General features: G+C 41.9%; 1 protein-coding gene across 2 annotated transcripts in view; it reads left to right on the forward strand.

Annotated features, from left to right (window-relative positions):
- The window catches only part of LOC129154107 (zinc finger protein 892-like), a 338,014-nt gene that overhangs the window by 84,085 nt on the left and 232,901 nt on the right, over positions 1-21,028 (forward strand). For both annotated transcript variants that reach the window (XM_070548459.1, XM_070548458.1), the window contains exon 3: positions 7,195-7,557. In XM_070548459.1, the coding sequence (XP_070404560.1) occupies positions 7,195-7,557 (363 nt within the window). The remainder of the gene's footprint in view (positions 1-7,194; positions 7,558-21,028) is intronic.

The following is a 21,028-nucleotide window of genomic DNA, read 5'->3' on the forward strand; positions in this document are numbered from 1 at the left end:
GCTAATTCACATCTGCAGTCCTGAATGAATGAGTGTTATCTCATGTGTAGCGCCATGAATGGCCTCTAATTTGTGACAAAGGTCACATTTTCCCAGCTGGGTCAAGCTGGGTCGACTGTAACTTTGCCCCACAGATTAACCCGCCAGGAGCCGTGATGTCTGCTGAAACCATCTTTATCTGCTGCTGTTCCGTCCCAAGACGAAGGACACCTCAAGTTTCACAATAATTGTTTTAAATAATGATTTTAATAATCTCTTGACTTTATTACTGTTATTACAACCATCATAAATAATCTCTTGATTCAGTATAAATGTATTTTAATTACTGGAATGACTTATTATGCTTGGGTATAATAATAATTATGGTTGATAATCCTAATGTGTGTTCAGTAAACCAGAAGGTCATCTTGCACGTTAGCCAGCCTCATTCAGAAGGGATCCAGGGTAAAGGGAAAAACCATCACATGTCTTTACTTCATGACCAAGCTTTCTGACGCTGAGAGGGCGTGTTCTGAGGGTTTTGTTAAAATCAAATCCCGCAGCAAAAAGTTCAGTGCGTGAACATACCAGGAGAAGAGGGACGGCCGCCCGAATCTCTACTAAGCATTCTGTCACGCCGATAGAATTGCTCCGAATAAACGCACCTGTTTCCAGCTGACGCAAAACTCCTTCAGAGTTATTTTATTTTGAGACGCAAATAGTTTCACCAGTCGAGTGACCCACGGAGACATCTCAGGACCGATTTGGTCACACTAACGTCCTACCAACCCCGTGCCTGGAGGAAACCATCTCCATCTGACATCTCGGATCCAGAAGAGGGTCTCCTGATACTGGGTGAGGTAGACACTCTTGACAGATTGCGTCTGTATGCTGTTTCTTCTAATAAACATCAGTTAGCTGCAAAACAACTTTCCACCCAGAAACGCTTCTCTCGCTGAAAGAAACCTTCTGATATTCATTCACGCATTCAAAAACTCGCATTTTCATTTTAGCTTCCATTCAGTCACAGGTTTGCTTTTTAAAACACGTTTTAACATCAAATTGTCTGTTAAAAATTGTCATTTAAAATTGTCATTTTTTAAAAGTGTTAGTAATAAATTCTTAACTTTAAAAACTTGACTCTTCTTTGAAATGGAACACAGAATGGTGTATATTTCTGGTTATTGAAAAAGCAAAGATTCCTTTAAACTTCTGATTAAATAAACAAACTTTTGCTATTAAATTTAATTATCTTCAATTAAACATTAATCTTTGGATTAAAAGTAGACCAAGCTCGTTGGCATTTGAACTTCTATCGAATATATAATATCCTAGATATTTATATATGATAAACAGTGTTGGTCAAGTTACTTGGAAAAAATAATTAATTACTAATTACTGATTACTTCCCCCAAAAAGTAATCCTGTTACTTTACTGATTACTTATTTTCAGAAGTAATTAGTTACTTAATTACTTAGTTATTTTGTGAAAATATGAAACACAACCTGACTAGGCTATAAGTATATTCCATCATATAAAATTCAATCATGAAACAGTCTGTTCTTAAATTTTTTTTAGTGGTTTTAACTTTTTCCTTTACAAACATTGCATGAAGAAAAAACTAAATAAACGAATGCAGCCGGCTCTGATACAGTCAAAGAAATTAGTTTAATACATAAACCTGTTTATTGCACATTTCACCACATTTTAACAATAAATTGCCAAAAATAATAAAAATAAATAAAATTCAAGTTTCTTCCATACAGTATTTTTTAGAAGTTGCTGAAGTTCAAAGAGGACGAGTAATGCTAATTCTACCACAAAAAATAAATAAATAAAAATTTCTATTCCGTGCTACATTTAGACCCAGTCTAAAATTATGACTAACCTGAAATTTACCAGATGTTTTGTTTTCTTTTGGAGTGAAGCAGTGGTTACATCGCATCAGCAGAAACTTCTCAAACCTTCTATCAGATAGTCGGTTTCTTTTCGGGGAAAGCACCAATCCACCTAAGCTAAACAGCCTTTCCACTGGTGCACTGGATGGTGTTGGAGTGTTGTACTTCATGTAAATCTTTTTGACAGTTGGAAACTGATTCAGAATCTCAAGCTCATGCCCTGACCTTATATAGTCAGTTACTTCATTTTCTGCTGACAAGGATTCTCTGGGTTGGATCTCAAAGTCAAAAAAGTCCATCTCATCTGGACTGGCTGGAGGTTGGGAGTCTTGGGGCCCGTCAGCAGTTGCAGCAGCAGTTGTACGACACTCTGTGATAAGAAGCTCCTTCACCTGTGTTAGGGAACATTTTGTAATGCAGCTTTTACCGTCACATATGATAAATGAACATTTTGTAATGCAGCTTTTACCGGACCACATATTATAAATAATTATAGTAGAATAGCTACACGAGCCATTAGTTCCATTTAGACTGTTTATAACTAGACTGAGGGTCAGGATGGTCCCTTGAGAGTTGATTGTGCTGATCAGCTTTTTCCTTGAGTAGACGACCGGACACGCAATGATGGGAGCGGAGCCGGATGGATAAACAGTCATATGTCACTTCTTACTTGCTTATCAAAGAATGTGCTGATGTGTGTACTCTGTACTGAATAAAAGACGCTCGAAGGGGATGAGCTCTTTGAGATTTGTCCAACTCCATACTGGGTCGGTTTGTTCTTGGTTTTCACATTTCTCCCTTTGCAAAGTCAAATAAAATGTTTCAGTTTCTACCTGTGCTTGTGATTCACTCTAGGTAACCTGTGCTGCTAAAATAACCCAACGACCTGCACTCGGCTACACTCGTCTCTCAGCCAACGCAGCTTAAACTTTGGACAGGTGGTCGCTGCAAGACGTCCTTCTTGGCTCTCCAGAACAGCATTAAAGCGAGTCTTGATGGCCTGTAACATACAATAAGATGTATCTAAGAATTTATGTATTTTACTATATTTTATATTTACAATTATTTTCTCTTTTAGATTATTGTGATAATAATTTGAATGAGATTCGTTTATCTTTATTTAATCTGACCACTTTATTTAAATCTTTTGTTGATAATATGATTAATGTTCATCATTAGTAATTGTTTTTAGGTTATGTTTTTTATTCTATCATTTTAAAATTTGTAAACACTACTTAACACACAGTAAAACGTTCATATTCCATGTAGGGTGTTGAAAATACATAAATAAATGAGTAGATTACTAAATCCATCCAATGCAAATATTAATTTATAATCTTACCTTGACGATGACATGCTGATGTCGTTAGAATTGTTTTGGGGGGCTTCAGCCGCCCTAAAATAATCACAAGCCCCCCCCCCCCCCCCTATCATTTTGGTTTATTTTATTTTATTTTTTTCAGTTAACTTTTTTTTTTGTTCACATCTACATGCTGAACACAATCACGACATGTGTAGTTGGTACATGAGTTTTTTAGTCTGAAACAGAAATAATAATTAATGAATATAGAACTACACCGTCGCACACAGGAAGTGTCAAGAAAGAACTTCCTCCACTTCCCGCAGCTTTGTTGACAAGTCAGGGGGCGGGGTGATACAGCAAAACCTATATATCGTTGAGCAAACCCTGCTCAGCGCTCATGTAAGTCACTCAACATCACATTAGGGTAAGACAGCAACAGCAGCACACCGTTAATATTTCAAGGTTATAGTTCAGACTTCAGAGAGAGGAAAATGCTACCGCACCGACATGCTAATGCTAACTCCGCTAGCATGTTTACATGCCGCAAACCATAATGAAAAGCTTTGATGTCAAGTAAAATGGTCGGAAAACTCCCCTGAAGTGACATGATTAACGAGCCAGCCAGTTCATTGAGTGACTTAGTGCCACCAACTTGAGCGTACAGTAATGAGTCTGCACAAACAGAACCTGCTCTGCGCTTGTGTGCAGCAGCTGCAGCCCTCTCTGTGGGCTCAACTCTGTCTCTGTGCATGTAAATCTCTCCCTGCTCTCCTCAACAAGTAGCCTCTCCAACAGTCAATCACAGACAGCTCTGTTTTATCCAATCAAAGCATGTCCAGGAAATACTGCTTTACAGAAAAACACCCATTTAACAGCTTATTGAACTGCTTTCTGTTGCTGGTTAGCTGCCAGTCACCATCCACTGCCTGCAAAATACTTTGTTGTAATTCATGTGTCATGATTGGGGGACCATATTTGACTTCCAGAAAAAACACATTGCCTATTCCTAAAACTGTTAAATTGCACTCTTTTCAGTTAAAGAGGATTTTAATTTCAACATATAAAGTGTTTCTTCTCTGTTTGGTCAGACATAAATGATCCCTTGATGTGTAAAAGGAAGTGAACAGTGGAAATGTCCCAGGAAAAGAGGGGGGTTAATCAACCTAATTAAATATAATTATATAAAGTCCTCTTTATCTGAAAAAAGTGCAATTTTCCTGGCAGTATTTCCTGGACATGCTTTGATTGCATAATGGAGAGCTGTCTGATTGGCTGACGGAGAGGCTACATGCTTTGTAAATTGCAAGTTGAGCAACAGCAGGGAGAAATCTGCGCAAGCAGAGACAGAGTTGAGCATGCAGAGAGAGGGCTGCATATGACTGCAGAGCAGTTGTGCTCTTGCAGATTGATCACTGCACGCTCCAGATGGCGGCACAAAAATCACTCCACACTAAAAACCTGAATCAGAATATGGCCGAATGTGTTTATTATTGACCATTTTTCTATATTATATATTTTTCTATTTTAAATATATATATATATATATATATATATATATATATATATATATATATATATATATATATATATATATAATATTATATTATAGGTACATATATGTATATATAAAATAGAAAACAGCCAGTTTTATATATGTCACATATATTCAAAAGCTATATCAAAACATATATTAAAACCTATATGTTTATATGAATTCTTTCCATGTGGGTTGTCAGTTGCTTAATATTTCCCATGTTTACCTATGGTAAAGAAAGGAGATATTGTATTTGTCTCTCTTTAACATAAATTTTGGCAGCTTAATGTGACGTTATGGACAATGCCATCATCATGAGCAACCAAACATGGGCTATATTAGGCTAACAGTGGTCTATATTCTGTCCCATTTATCCACCAATGGCTGTTTCAATTATTGTGAGTAAAAACTAAATGGCATAGTAGCATTTGTCTTGGCATTAGAAATTGAAAATGATTTTCAATGTGTTGGCTAGATGGATATACGAAGATTTTTTTTAAGAGAGTGAGTGAGGAACAGGAGAGAGACCAGGTGGTTGATGCTGAGGAGATCTGCATGGTCAAGGTCAGTGATCTACAGCGAAAACAGGGGCGAGCGCATCGTTATGAGCATTTACCTGAGCACAAAGTTCCCAAGCAAAATTGAACAGTTTTCTGTTCAGGAGTGAACAGGTAAGAGACCTTGAGAAAAAAAAATAACTATATAATGTGACCTGCAACCTTATGTCAAGTTGTATCTGTATAGTTGACTTTCTGTATTATAAGTTCTACTACTTGCTGTATATTTTTATATATACTGTTATTTTGTCTTGTAATTGTTAATTACACACTCCTTTATTCCATATCATAGCAGTGTTATTCATATATTAAAACTGTCAACTGCACACTCATTTGGCAGAATAAAAGTTTGACAATTATTCATTTGTTCTTTATTGTCACATTTCAGTAACATTTATAATTAAGCAAGTTGTAATTAAACAAATTAAATAAATGACTACAACATTTCCCCTGTTAAGTGCAGTAGACTGAAATGAATAGCTTTGTTTGGAAATATAACATATCTAATTTTTAATGGACTTACATAAAATCTTTCTTCAACATAGACCCCACTAATGAACTGATTAAGTGTTATTTTTTATAAAAAGAAGAGAGAAAATGCACAAAGGTAGGGAAGGAAAAGAAAGTGATAAAATAATAGGTTTTGTTAAATGTTCTTCAGATAATGAATTAATTGACAACGTTTTTGCAGGGTGTGACAAAAAACGTTCAAGGTCAAGCTCCTGGGGCTAAGCCCCCCCATATCAAAATCCTAGTGACGTCCATGGTTCACGGCTATCGTCCGCCCTTGAGTGAAAACAGCTTTACATCCTCTCTAGTCTCTCTTCCCATCTAACACTTTATAAATAAACTTAACTGAACTAAGAACATCAGGAGGGATGAAATAATTTGTTCCTCCAGAGAACTGATTGTTGAATTCCAGTAACAGATGGATCAGTTTTCTCTTTGTCCCTAAAAACCTGCAGCTGTGTGATTCCAGCTAAATCTGCTCTGTTGATCGTTTCCCTCAGATCTTCAACAGTTTCTCTTTCCACTGTTATTAGTCTCATTCTGTCACCTTTTGACCTGAACCTGTGTTCCACACCTTCATCTCTTCCTTGTCGTTGCTGGTCCAACTCCAGTCCAGTAGGTGGCGCTAACGCGCCTTCACGCTGCCACATGACCGGAAGCTGCTATCAGAGCTAGCTTGCTGTTAGCCACCAGCGCTAGCTTGCTGTGCTGGTGTGTGAGGGGAACCTCTGAGGCTCTGCAGCAACAATGTCTTCAGCTCGGTCTCTGAGAGAGGTGATCAGAGAGCGGCTAACTGCTGCTGCTGCAGAAATCTTCTCCGAGTTTGAAAAAACCATCGTCCGCTACGAGGAAGAGATCGATCGTCAGCGCAGACTGCTGGAGATCAGCTGGAAACCACAGATCAACTTACACAGAATAGGTATGAAACAGCAGCGGGACTCATGTGGTTTTACTGAGGACACAATCTCAGGACAGTCTGCTTGGATCCGTTTGCTGTTCTGAAGCTTTTTGACACAACTGAGCTGAAATCAGTCTGCGGTAAACTTTGTTCCACTTTAGAGAAACAAATCAATAACATTTCAGGGATTTTGGGAAGTTTTCATTTTCAGGAACTCCACTAAATCAGTTTAAAAGAGACAAACTTTAAAGACTTGGTGAACGCTTCCAGCTGATGTTCTACAATCAGAGACTTGTTAAACGAGTCAGTCTGATAGATACTGAGTCCAGTCACACACACACACACACACACACACACACACACACACACACACACACACACACACACACACACACACAGGTTAAGACTTCATTGTTTTCTAAAACATCTTCAGATGCATCAGATGGTTCAAGTGAAGTGTGCTTTCTTATTGTCACATGACTCAGCTTTTTGTTTGGTCTGTTTGTCTGTCCAGAACTCCCACTGCATTATGTCAGGACAGATGAGGAGGTTCTGACTGACCAGCAGCTCTGGAACCAGGAGAGGACCTCCAGTTTGGAGCAGGAACAAGCAGAACCTTTACAGGAGGGACCAGAACCTCCACAGATGAAAGTGGAGCAGGATGAGCCAGAACCTTTGCAGATAGTAAAACAAGAGGAGCTCTGCATCAGTCAGGATGAAGAGCAGTGTGTACTGAAGCAGGAGACGGTGACCTCCCTTGTGACTCCTGCTGGTGAGGAAAGAGACCACGATGAAGCAGAACCAGACAGACACCAACTCCTTTTGTCACTGTTTCCTGAGGCTGAGATCAGAGCTGCTGCTGCTCCGGGGTCAACAGGTGAGGGGGGGGGGGGGGGGGGTGCTATGTTTGTTTTCCTTACTGTGATGTCACAATAAGGGACTTCTCGAAACTGCTCATTTTAGGCAAATCAGCTTTATTTTAGGGCTGCCTTTTATGTGACGACTTTAGTCAAATAAAAGGCAAATGTGCAGCGAGGCTCCTAACTGGAGCAAACGGAAGAGCTCACATCACTCCTATTCTAACGTATCTGCACTGGTTACCCGTTAACTTTAGAGTTAATTTTAGAATCCTGACTATATTTTAAGTTTGGATCTAACGCTGGTGCCGCTGTAAAAAAACAAAACTGCATTCCACTATAATTGGTTATGGCTTGCTTCTTCAATGAATCATAATCATATTTCGATACATTGATCGTAACTTTAATCACGTATTCCTTAAAGGGGCATTATGGAAGTGTGACAGCCAAAACATGTATAGAAATAATAAATGTCTTCTTCATACATTCTCCTGCAATGCCCTGGTCCTGTAGAATGAGCCCTGGCATTTTTACTGTGATTGCCTGTTTTTCTGTAAAATCACAGAAAAAGAGAGATGCTCGGGTCGAGCAGGCTGCTTCATGCGCATTCACGCTCAGGCATCGCCCGTAGCATTTGCTATCCGTAGCTTTAGCAGCAGAGAGAGAGGCAGTGCCACTTTGTCGCTGTTCCTAGCGCCTAGTGACAAAGCTAGCTACATTTCTGAGGAACCTTAGCTACTTTCTGTAGAACTTTCTTCTAGATATTTCCTGCAAATTAGCAACAAAATAGCCATTTTCACTCCGAACCGTTCTCTGAACGTTGTTTCAGCTGTCATCAAGGATATAAATGTTACAGATACATAGGACGTCACTGGCGCTTTAGCTCACCTAGTAAGACGTCAGACTCTCGTGCAAAAGACCTGGGTTTGATTCTGGATGTGAACTAGGGCTGCACAATATATCGAAAAATTATCGTCATCGCGATAACAGGACGTGCGATAGGCCCATCGCAAAGCACGTCAAAAACGGCGATAAATGTTTGGTTCAACATTTCCATCCGTGTCATACATCACCTTTTTGTAAACCAGCTCTGTTTTTTACGCAGAAGTATTATTTGACCAATCAAATGTAGCCCTTCTGATATGCGGCCAATCAGATGGGTCCGTTCATGTAATACGCCCGCCTCCTACGTAGACCCTTACCCCAAAATTCCACTATCTCTACTCCGCCCCCGCTTTCCACTGCCACTCGCTTCCCTTGTTCGTCATGCTGGCTCAGACTAACGAACACACTTTGTGCTGAGGTTTCTGGAATCAGCGCTGCTTTCAAACATGAACGTGAGTCCACTCGGTGTCGTTAAGCAGCTGATAATAACCGGGCTGACTCCGACACGTGCCGGTGAACTAACCCACCTCCATGTCGCTAGTGTTCCACCAGGTGGTGACGTTAGCCCCAGGCTCCGGTTAGCTTCCAGCTAAAAGGCTACAGCACTCTCCTCCCAGTCCCACCCTGCTAAAGAGGGCCTGGAAAAGTTCCCCCACACATCAAAGTGATTTTTCCTTTATGAGCTTTTATAACCTTGTTAATCAGGATAGTTGATTTGCTGCTGCACATAAACTGTCAGTCAGAAGCTCTGCTAGCCGGTTATCTTAAGAGGAGCTAGTTCAATTTGTTAGCTTGTTATCAGAATCATAGTTGCAGTTTCATCATCTGAGCTGCTTTTTAAGATCTAGGTAAACTTGTTCAATTTGGGGTTAAAAACAAATGTTTTCACATATTTTCCATGTAGTTTTTTTTGCCAGTTCCTCTTCTGAAAGGTAGACAATTGTTTTTCTCTTTCCTTCAGAAAATCTTAATATTCTCCTAGTTTGGCCCAGCACAGTTCACTTCCCAATTACAGCAACAGCCTTATATCATAACCACATAAGTGGAGAAAATGTTCAGTAGCAATGAGAGAATTTGCTGTTGCGTTTAAGTGATGTTAACTATTATTCAACATTTAAACTTATTTTCTGATTTTTTTATTTATTCAAAACCCTGGTAAGGGATGTTTTTCTGTATTTGGAGCATCAGAAAAAGTTTTATGGTGGAGGTGATGTTTTAAAGTCACTGAGAAACTGCATGCATGCAGTTTGTTGTTTTGCTGCTAATACAGTAGCAGGTGCAGCTGCTAATACAGTAGCAGGTGCAGCTGCTAATACAGTAGCTGGTGCAGCTGCTAATACAGTAGCGGGTGCAGCTGCTTATTTTTACAATAAAAATGTTATGTTGTAATGGAATTCATGCATTAGTTTTTGTTTGCTTTGAACCCAGAGCAGACGTCACACGCCAGACGACATCAACACTGCTTACTTTAGTATTTGTTCATTTATCGTGAGTAGTATCGATATCGCAATATTAAGCACTGTTATCGAATATCGCAGGTTTTCCTAATATCGTGCAGCCCTAATGTGAACATAGTTTATTTAGAGTTTCTTTTTTACATTAATGGTATATTTTTTTACAGTAAGATGCCCAAATTTTTATTTGAGACTCGCCGAACGGCATTGAATTCACAGATAAAAAAGATGTGGGTTCAACTTTCATTTTGGAACAATTTTTCAAGCAAGGGAAGGGAATGATCTGAGCATGCAGGAGGACTGACCCATCATAAACCTTTGTCGGCTGTGCTGAAGAGAAAGGTACTCAACCAAATTATTTAATTAATTAGCTGCGTGTTCTCCTGTCCTCCGGGCCACACACACACACACACACACACACACACACACACACACACACATACACATGGGACTGTCTCAGCTGTTATTTTCGTTAAGGAGTGTGCACGTACATTATGCGCGCCTCGTGCACGAGCCTACTATTGAAGCTGCCGTTACGCTTTTGGCCTGAGGGGGCAATCGCAAGCATAAAAATTCAAAACTCCGTAAAGTCCCTTTAAGCACAAACTAGCCCAGTTTGACACATGTACAGAAACATTTTACATTTCATCACAGTCTCAATACTTAAGCATTTTTCATTAGTTTTAATTTTCTTTACATAATTTAAAAAAAATTTCACGCCAAATATTTTGTTAGTTTCAGTTTAGTTTTTAATTGTTTTAATTAAAGTTTTAGTATTTTTGTAATATTAGTTACATATCAAGACTGACTAAAGTAAATACAATTATTTAAAAGAACAGAGTTAGATATTATAAAATAATAGAAATTGCTGTGTGTAACAAAATCTCTGAATTTTTCGTAGTTTTCAAAAACATTTTAGAACATGAGAGCTACCATATATTCCCAAGCAGAATAACAGAAATTACAGACTACAAAAACATGAACTGAACAGGATAAAACCAGCTGCAGAATGCAATTTCAAAACAGCTAGTGAACGTTGATCAACAAAACTTGCAATCTCTTAAGTGAGATTCACTTAAATATGAATATTAGGAGACAAAAAACTTAATGCTGGTTCTACAGTTCTGACAAGACAATGGAACCGACTGCCAATACATAATTAAAACCACACAAGTGCAGGACACTCCTGCATTATGAGATGGACTCATCAACAGCTTGTGTGAATCTTACGCCGGGGACACACCGGCCGCGGAAGCGCCAAGAAGCGAATCGCTCACGAAATTCGGCCGCTGCTCGCCGCTCCTCAGTTCAGATCAGACGCGCCCCAGTCGAGGCGCGCCTCGGCTCAGCTGTAGTTTTTCTTTTAAACACTTGGTGTCCTCCATTTCCTCTCTGCCTTTTCTCAGCTCTTTTCCTACGTTTGAGTGTTTGTGCGCGTGCGCGCGCGCGCGTGTGTGTGTGTGAACCTATGGTATGAGTTGTTTCTGCCAGTTGAATCTCTTGGAACCCGCTCCAATTCTGCAGCTGTATCCTAGCAGTTTCTTCCGACATGGGTACGTAAACAATCATGTTTTTCGGGGGTCGTACAGCTCCTTGTTTTTCTCAACTTCCATAATTAATTTAAAGTCATCCATCCTAACTGCTTGCCTCAGACTTTCTGCCTCTCTGTCCTGTTTGCTCCGGTGAAAAGACACCCAAAACCACTCCCCCCTTCACGTGGTCACACACGCACACAAGTTCGATGTGTGTGTATGTGTGTGCGTGTTCGTGTGGTTTTTCTGCAGTGTCTGATTACGAACACATTTGACTATTGCGGAATTTTATTTTGAAATGCTTTATTTTGTTAACTTTACCGGCCTGCCTCTTATGTCTACGTTTGACTTCCTGCCAGAATTGACGCGATTCACCCGCGGCTCGCGAAAAAAATAGAGCCAACGCCGAAATGATCGCTGCACGGCGCGGGCTGGAGCGCCGGCGCGCACCGGCGCGAGGCGATTCGCGGCGCTTCGGCGGCCCATGTGGTCTATAGAATAGCTTAACAAGGGCGCCGAATGAAGGCGGTCCCATTTTCGCGGCGCTTCCGCGGCCAGTGTGTCCCCGGCCTCAGACTATCCGTTAACTAGGGTTGGGCATCGAGCATCGATTGGAACCGGTTCCAACTGTTCATTTTTCTCTGAATCGTTCAAAGTTTTTTATTTCGATTCCTAGTTTCGATTCCTAGTTTTGATTCCTAGAGTGCCGACCGGAAGAGAATGCAGACCGGAAGAGGAATCCGCGGCCGATCTCCGCGAAAAATAAACATGATCTGCATATTGTGATAGTTTTTCAGAGCTGATCACACCAGCTGTCCGTGTGCAGCCTGAGTCCCCCAACAAACGCGTCTACAGAACCTTTACTCCGTCATGTACACTTTAACTCCTGCAGCGTAGAGGAAACTTGCTAAAATACGTCAACACGGTGGATTTAATAGAAGCTTTAAAGAACAAACTGGATGGTGTGAGGTGAGTTTGTCTCACTGCAGAAATAAAAACACACACGGAGCGTCAGCAGTCAGACGCAGCCAGCTACATTTAAGTTTCACTTTCTGTTCTGACTGAATGCTGCTGCAGCATGGAGGTGTAGTTCTCAGTCATCCTGGACATGATCATCCAGAGAGTTTTGGCTGAAGACAGCTGGACGTTTCTGGATATGTAGGAGACGTTTAGCCTCTCATCCCAGAGGCTTCTTCCAGACTTTGGTTGTGGTCAGAAACAAACACACTGGTTGTGCTGCAAGTCTGTTTCTTTTTGTCTCCCTAAACATGTTTTTGTCTAAATGAAGGTGATGTTGTTGTTCATAGAATTAAAATTCATGCTGAAGTTAAGATTATTTCATCAAGTGGGACCTGTGGTTAGCTGGCTCATGTAAAACATGTCATGTCTTGAAAGATTCGGTATCGGGAATCGATAGGAACCGCAATCGAAACAAGGAATTGGAATCGGAATTGTTCAAAATCAAACGATGCCCAATCCTACTGTTAACTTGTTCATATTTTTCCACAAACTGAGGTAATCCAAATGGCATGACATGAATTGTTCTAAAGGTTTTAACCAAGCCCCCACAATGCGGCTCAAAAATTGGAGCAGTCCCGGAAGTACCAAAAATTGCAGTTCCACCCTCATCCACTAGGGGCTGGTGTCAGAAGCGAGCAAATCCTCATTGGCTCCCATGTTAAAAATACCAATTTCACAGCAGAAATAAACATGTTTACAGCCTGGTACCAAAACATGTTTTTGGTTTAAATGATCTAGTTTACACTCATGACAACTCTGAGGGGGGTGAATTTTTTTCTCACTCTTCTGTTTAAGTGTATTAAAAGCCTAAAATTCAGTATAATTAATGAGCATCAGACCCACGTAACCACAGAGCTAGCTCCGTGGAAAGGCCTCAGTAGAGCCTCGGCCTGGCTTGGAAACTGCTCCGGGATTTTTAGTCTGTGTGTTTGTGTATTCTTTTTTGGATATTTTTTGTGCAATTTTTGGACAAAATGACTTGCTGTGGCATTAATTGCACTAATAGAGCATCCAAGGAGCCTCCACTTCATTTTTTTCGGTAAGTAAAATCATATTGATGTATTTTAGGTCACTGCTGAGCTTAGATTTTAACATGTACTGTTTAACAATGAAATTTAAATGTAATAGGGTGAAACCCAGTGCATTTAACATAATGCTGCACTTTAGAAAATGGGTTGAAATATAACGTTGGTGGAGCTGGGTTCCAACTATCGGCTTGTGGAGCTCTTCTCCCCTCCCCGCAGCTCGGCGCTTCTCTGTCTGATCGCGGCTTCTGTCTGCTGCGCGGGCTGCCGGCTGGTTCTCCCCTCTCCGCAGCTCGGCGCATCTCTGTGCATCTCTGTCTGATCGCTTCTTCTGTCTGCTGCGCAGGCTGCCGGCTTGTGAAGCTCTGGATGGAAACCGATGTTTTCCACCCGTTCTCCCCTCCCTGCAACTCGGTGCATCTCTGTCTGATCGCGGCTTCTGACTGCTGCGTGGGCTGCCGGCTTGTGGACCTCTGGGATGGAAAACTTTCCACCCGGTTCTCCCCAGCAGCAGCTCTGCGCATCTCAGAATGCAGCGGCGCTTGTCTGCTGTGCGGCTGCCGGCTTGTGGAGCTCTCGGAGACCTCTGTGTTCCCCCCCGGTTTTATCCAGCGGTCAGCCCGGCGTATCTCTGACTCAGAAGCTCTGGTGTTGTGCACAGTTAACTCCAGTTGTAGCTAGGTTGCTACCTCCGTTAGCTTAGCTCCCACCTCCGCATTAACTTTGGGTTAGCTTCAGGTTAGCTTGTAGCTAGTTCAACCGGGTGTCATCAGTTGACCTCTCTTCCCTTTTGTGGAATTGTCTGGACTTGACGGAACCTGTGACACGGTCAAAATGGGGATGGTGGCCACCTCCCATTTTAGCTCAAAAACTTATTATTGGATCCTATGGAAACCCATTGTCCAATATTTTTATGTCGATGGTTTTAACAGAAATCCAGTTTAAAAGATCTCAACTGTTCAGGAGGAACACAAAAGTTCCGGTGCGATGTGGATCGGGCAGCAGACCAAGGCGGGAGCTTTGGTGGTCCGATCACCGGACACAAAAACTGGCTATTGGGACATGGAACGTTGCCTCTCTTGCGAGGAAAGAGCTGGAGCTTGTGGAAGAGGTTGAGCTGTACCGGCTAGATATAGTCGGGCTCACTTCCACACAAAGCATTGGCTCTGGAATCCAAGTCCTTGAGAGGGGTTGGACTCTTATGCTGGAGTTGCTCAGGGTGAGAGGCGGCGTGCTGGGGTGGGTTTTCTGTTAGCCCCAAAACTCTGCTTGTATGTTGGGGTTTTCTGCAGGGGACGAAAGGGTAGCTTCCCTGCACCTTCGGGTCGGGAAATGGGTCCTGACTGTTGTTTGTGCTTATGCACCAAATAGCAGTTCAGAATACCCACCCGTTTTGGAGTCCCTGGGATGAGTACTAGATGGTGCTCCGACTGGGGACTCCATAGTCTTGCTGGAGGACTTCAGTGCTCATGTTTGGCAATGATGGCCTGACCTGGAATGGCATGATTGAGAGGAACGGCCTGCCCAATCTGAACTTGAGTGGTGTTTTGTTATTGGACTTCTGCGCAAGTCGCAGTTTGGCCATAACAAACACCATGTTCAAATATAAGGATGCCCATTAGTGTATCTTTTTATCTTTTTTTTAAAGGGGGGACCAGAGGGTGTGCTCCAAATATAGGGGAATCATACTCCTCAGCCTCACGGGAAAGGTCTACTCCAAGGTACTGGAGGGGAGGGTCCAGTCGAAAGTTGAATCTCAGATAGAGGAGGAGCAATGTGGTTTTCATCCTGGCTGTAGAACTGTGGACCAACTCTACCCTTGCTAGGGTCATGGAGGGGTCATGGGAGTTTGCCCAACCAATCCACATGTGTTTTGTGAATTTGGAGAAGGCTTATGACCGTGTCAACTGAGGCACCCTGCGAAGAACACTCCAGGAGTATGGGGTGGATGGTCTTTTGATGAGGGCCATTCAGTTCCTCTACCAGAGGAGTGAGTTTGGACCGCATAGCTGGCAGGAAGTCGGACCTGTTCCCAGTGAAGGTTGGACTCTGCCAAGGCTGCCCTTTTTCACTGGTCCTGTTCATAACGTTTATGGACAGGATTTTTAGGCGCAGCCGTGATGTTGACATTGTGGAGTTTGGTGGCAGGAGAATCTCATCTCTAATTTATGCAGATGATGTGGTCCTCCTAGCTTCATCATGCTCTGACCTACAGCTCTTGCTGGGGAGGTTCCCAGCTGAGTGTGAAACGGCCGGGATGAGGATCAGCACCTCAAAGTCTGAGACCATGATTTTCGACCGGAAAAGGGCGGCTTGCCAACTCCAGGTTGGGAGAGAGGTCCTGCCTCAAGTGGAGGAGTTCAAGTATCTCAGAGTCTTGTTCACGAGTGAGTGAGGAAAGGAGGGAGCGGGAGATCGACAGGCGGATTGGGGCGGCGTTTGCATCACTGCAGACACAGAACCAGTCTGTTGTAGTGAAGAAGGAGCTGAGCCGGAATCTGTAAACAGTGTAAGGTAAATTGTATTCTCTGCAGAAACACAACTCGGCACAAAAATGATAATGTTACTAGACATTTTGCTCAGTTTTATGGCTTTTTGTCAGACTGAATCAGGAAATGGCTGCAGGCAGTGAAGCAAAGGCAAAACTCTGGAGAAACCAGTTACTCCGTCCAATCAGCATCCAGAATCACGATGTTGGCCCAACTCTGCCTTGCCAGGTACCTCAATGGAGCATGGACTAAAAATGGGGGAGAAAGTAGAGGAAAAATACCGAACCATGCCTGTGGAAACTAGTCGGGCCGATCTGCCCCAGTCTGAGTTACTCTGACTCTCTGGGAGCTGATGGGATTTCAGGTCACGTTGTACAGGGTAGCATGAATTAAGGTTTGTGAGGATGAAGTAGGAGTTGAGAGTTTTTTTTTCCTCTATACTCCTTCATTGCCTGATTATAAGACACTGTGAGCAGTCTTCAAATAATTGACTACATTTGTAATAGGGCTGCACAATATATCGAAAAATTATCGTCATCGCAATAACAGGACGTGCGATAGGCCCTTCGCAAAGCACGTCAAAAACGGCGATAAATGTTTGGTTCAAACATTTCCATCTGTGTCATACATCAACTTTTTGTAAACCAGCTCTGTTTTTTACGCGGAAGTATTATTTGACCAATCAAATGCAGCCCTTCTGATATGCGGCCAATCAGATGGGTCCGTTCACGTAATACGCCCGCCCCCTACGTAGACCCTTAGGATAGGTGGAACCCAACACCCGAACTGAGTTAGCGGCGCCGTTCCCTTGTTCGTCATGCTGTCTTAGATTAACGAATGCACTTTGTGCTGAGGTTTCTGTAGTCAGTGCTGCTTTCAAATGTGAACGTGAGTCCGCTCGGTGTCGTTAAGCAGCTGATAGTAACCGGGCTGACTCCGACACGTGCCGGTGAACCAACCCACCTACCTCCATGTCGCTAGTGTTCCACCGGGTGGTGATGTTAGCCCCAGGCTCCGGTTAGCTTCCAGCTAAAAGGCTACAGCACTCTCCTCCCAGTTGATTTGCTGCTGCACATAAACTGTCAGTCAGAAGCTCTGCTAGCCGGTTATCTTAAAGGCACAGTCCGTAAGATGACACCGGCAGGGTGAGAAGGAGGAGATTTTTTAAATTCGAACGGCTGTTGCTCACTCCCCCGCCCTTCCTGAAAGAGCCGAAAGCCACACCTCCTAATGTGCACACGCAGGAAAAGCCGAGTCAACACCAGAGCATTGCTTCTTTGTAATAGAGCTGAGGTAGTGTTAGCAGTGGAGTTCTCTGAGGTAAGAAAGTTGTTTTTAACCAGCACATTAAACACTTACTGTTTACAAAAGGCATTTTATAAAGAATTTCTATAAATATATATATTTTAAAATACCAGTAACAGTTTACAATCTATATTGTAAATAAAATTAATCCTATCAAATTGTTAGCATTTATTACGAGTAATTAGCTTATTTTTAATTGCTTTGCCATTCAAGATGGGATGAATATATCAAAGCATATAAATAATTTATGTGGAAATCATGAATAAACACTGCATTCTGTGTAGTCCTCCTATAATCATGGTTGTTTTCGTAGTTTGTTTATTGTTAGTTTAGCCTTATTTGGACTAGATGTAAACCTAATCTGTGTCAAAATTGATTAATATGCAAGAGTAATTTTTATATTAGTATAATTATTTAAAAATTCTAATACAATTTAGATTTCAGTGATTGAGGAATCCTCTGAGGAAGTTTGAACCTCCCATTGCATCCTCAAGACGTGGTGCAAAAAGGAGATGCCCACCATCATCTCAAATCCGTGGTGCATCCAGATGCCGTGGTGTTTCTAGAGGCCGAAGAAGTGCGAGACACTCAGCTGTGGACCTTGGAGATGAAGATATCCCTCGAATTCGGAATCTTCGTTCCGAGCGAATAGACTTTGAACGTGTAAGCATAACAAAATTACACTAAATGATCCTAAATACTGTTGCTGTAGCATCCCTTTCCACTTTTGTAGCAACACATACAGAACCTGAACCCTCAGCAGGCTATTGATGTCCTTACCATGGTGCTGGACAGACACTGGTGTTCTCTTTGATGTACTTGCCCTCTCTGGTCCAAATGCCACAACACCTCCAATCAACCTTCATGGTGTGTATGCTCCCACTGCAGAGAGATGCCAACTGATTTGGAAAGGAAATGCTGTCAACAGCCTCCCCAGACATGTATTTCAACTGTCCCGCACATGGAGGAGTTTATTCTGCAAAATGGTGTTCTTCGCCTGGCCAGAACATTGTGAAATGAGTTTCGAGCCGTTTATGATGACCCGGACCCTGGTGAGGACGACAGACAGTTCCGCCATGCCGCTTACAGACAGTTTGTAGCTTCTGGAGGATAAGGGAAAAACTCCCTGACCCCAATGGTAATTACACTGTTTTCTTCCAAGATGATTGTAAATAATTGTATATATTTAATATTTTACATCAGTTTGTTTTTTATATATTTTTGTTTGATGCTCTAATAAAGTGTTCTAAAGCATAACTCTCTGTTGCATTTGTAAAAATACCATAAATGTTAAACTCCTGCACAACAAAAACTTATGTCTACCTCCAGCATTTTACATACATTTTTAAATTATTAGTCCTTATTTCCCAAAAATATATCTTTATTTTCAAAAAAAAAAAAGGAAACACAAAAATAATGTTTTGGGTTTTCTCTTGCCTCCCCCAACACCTATGTCTTTGGCAAAGTTTTACCTGTAAATACAAAATAAACTCAATTAGCAGTGGACTATTGTGTGGAAGATGTAAGGCAGATAATGTTTTATTATACCATCAACGCGAGTCCTTAGGTGTTGTAGAAGTTCCTCTGTTGATGGTGCAGGAACTCCAGACAGCAAACCGTAACGCCTTGGATCCTCAGGCCTTAGCTTGTAGCATCGAGGAAGACCTTTCTTGCTTGTCAAACGTTGGTTGACGATCATGGTTTGGATCTCTGGGATGTAGGAGAAGTCTTTTGCCACCTTCTCAGAATACAGCCTCCAGCATCTAGATTTTTTATTGAATATTTTATGGTATCTGGAATGACACATACCATAACTTGTAGTATCCAACAAATTAGCTGAAAAAGTGTTTCAAATTAAATGAAAGGAATTACCTTATGTGTATTTAAGGTGTGTAGTCCTCATCACCGCCGTCATCAGTACCGCTGTCCATCTAGATCAGGGATTCCCAAAGTGTGGTGCGCGCACCCCTGGGGGTGCGCGAGGTGAAAAGTGTAATGTCTGCGGAGCTCAGAGAAGTCTGTCATATGTCACCAGTAGCGTAGAAACTCATTTGTGGGTGGGCCAACAAAAAAGTAAGTGGGCCCAATAAATGTAATTGAAAACAAGTATATTTTTGCACGCGCGCGTGTCCTCCACATGTGCAACAATGCGCCGAGCTTCAGCACTCTGGCCTGCGCACGCCGATATGTTCCGTCGCACGCGTGTCCTCCGCATGTGCCCTAGCTTCATAATAACAATGCGCCGAGCTTCAGCACTCTGGCCTGCGCACGCCGATATGTTCCGTATTTGATCATTTTTAACGGTGTTGGAGGAATCTGAAGGTGGCGAGTCATTCTGGCAGATTGTAATTAACACCTGTCTCATGCAGGTGTTCTGACATTGTAAACCTCACACACAGAACATTGTGGATGTAACAAAATAACAAGAAATGATTCCCATTCAGGCTGTTAACAGCGCGCTGAAGATCTGAAGTGGAGTGTGTCTGTCAGAGGTCAGACACGTTCCAGCGGAACCACGGCTCACGGGTGCACAAGTGAGCACATCTGGGCTGGGCAGAAGTAATTTTACAACATTGGTTTAAATAGCGCCAATAACGAGACGCGGTGACTTTAGCGGCTGTGCCGCGCGCACACACACACAGATTCAATAAGCGTGCACGCTGCTTTAACTCCGGCGCGTCGTCAGACTGAAGGCAGAAATGAACGCTGCCTCCACCGTGATAAAAACTTTTAAGAGGTTATTTTTCATTCAAGGTCAAATTAAGATTTTAGCTTCTGGGATGAGTCGGGTCCGCTCCAGCCAGTGACTCCTCATGAACTTGACCACAAGTCCTGTTACTGCAGCATTTGTTATTCCAGTCCGCGTGGCAGCGGATCGCAGATTCAGCCACACCATAAAACAGCAATAAGTCGGTCTGAGGTAAAAGTGAACATCATGGCTTTTCCATATTTTCCCCTATAGACATTTGATTACGCACAAGCAGGTGATCAGCTCAGGTTTACGCAGAGCAGAAGGAAGGGGAGCGCTCTGGCCGCACAGGTTAAACGTTCCTACTTTAAGAAAACCGTTAAATTGCATTGTTTATGTGCTACCTGGGCACTCTAAATATTTATTTAAAATGAAATCAAAGGAAATTGTAATGGTATAGAATGTTTATTAATTACTATTTAAAAAATGAAAGTGATGGGGAATTCTTTTTTACCCTGTCTGTTTAGCTTGACATCTGATATATATATATATATATATATATATATATATTACAACCATGCCCTGATCGGGGGGGGGGGGGGGGGGGGGGGGGGGCTCGACATGGTTGGGACATAGAAGGGGGTGCGCGGCTAAATAAGTTTGGGAACCACTGATCTAGATGGTTTTGTCCTCTGAAGACGAATCAACTTCTGGTTCTCTGGTGACCATGTGTCATCTGATGACTCTATCCTGAATACACAAAAAAAAAAGTTTTTAGTATGGAAAATTAGACACATTTTGTTAACATCTGAATACTTACACAGAGTTTTGAATATTATTGTACTCTTCCTCGTCAATGTTTTCTTCAATTCCCACACAAGATAACCTACAAAAGTAATTATTGTTTACTTTTCCTGACAAATGTGACAGCCGTATACAGATAAAACCTTGTACTTACATTTGTGAAGATCCTTCATTTTCAGTTTCACCTTGTTCCATCACCTCCTCCAAATTTTCATCCCTATGAAAATAAAATACAAGCACAAGAATATGATTAGAATCAATACATATTTTGTCATTTAAGGTAATAGA

The sequence above is a fragment of the Nothobranchius furzeri genome, chromosome 2 (assembly GCF_043380555.1).
Source record: "Nothobranchius furzeri strain GRZ-AD chromosome 2, NfurGRZ-RIMD1, whole genome shotgun sequence".
In the NCBI taxonomy this organism is placed as follows: domain Eukaryota; kingdom Metazoa; phylum Chordata; class Actinopteri; order Cyprinodontiformes; family Nothobranchiidae; genus Nothobranchius; species Nothobranchius furzeri.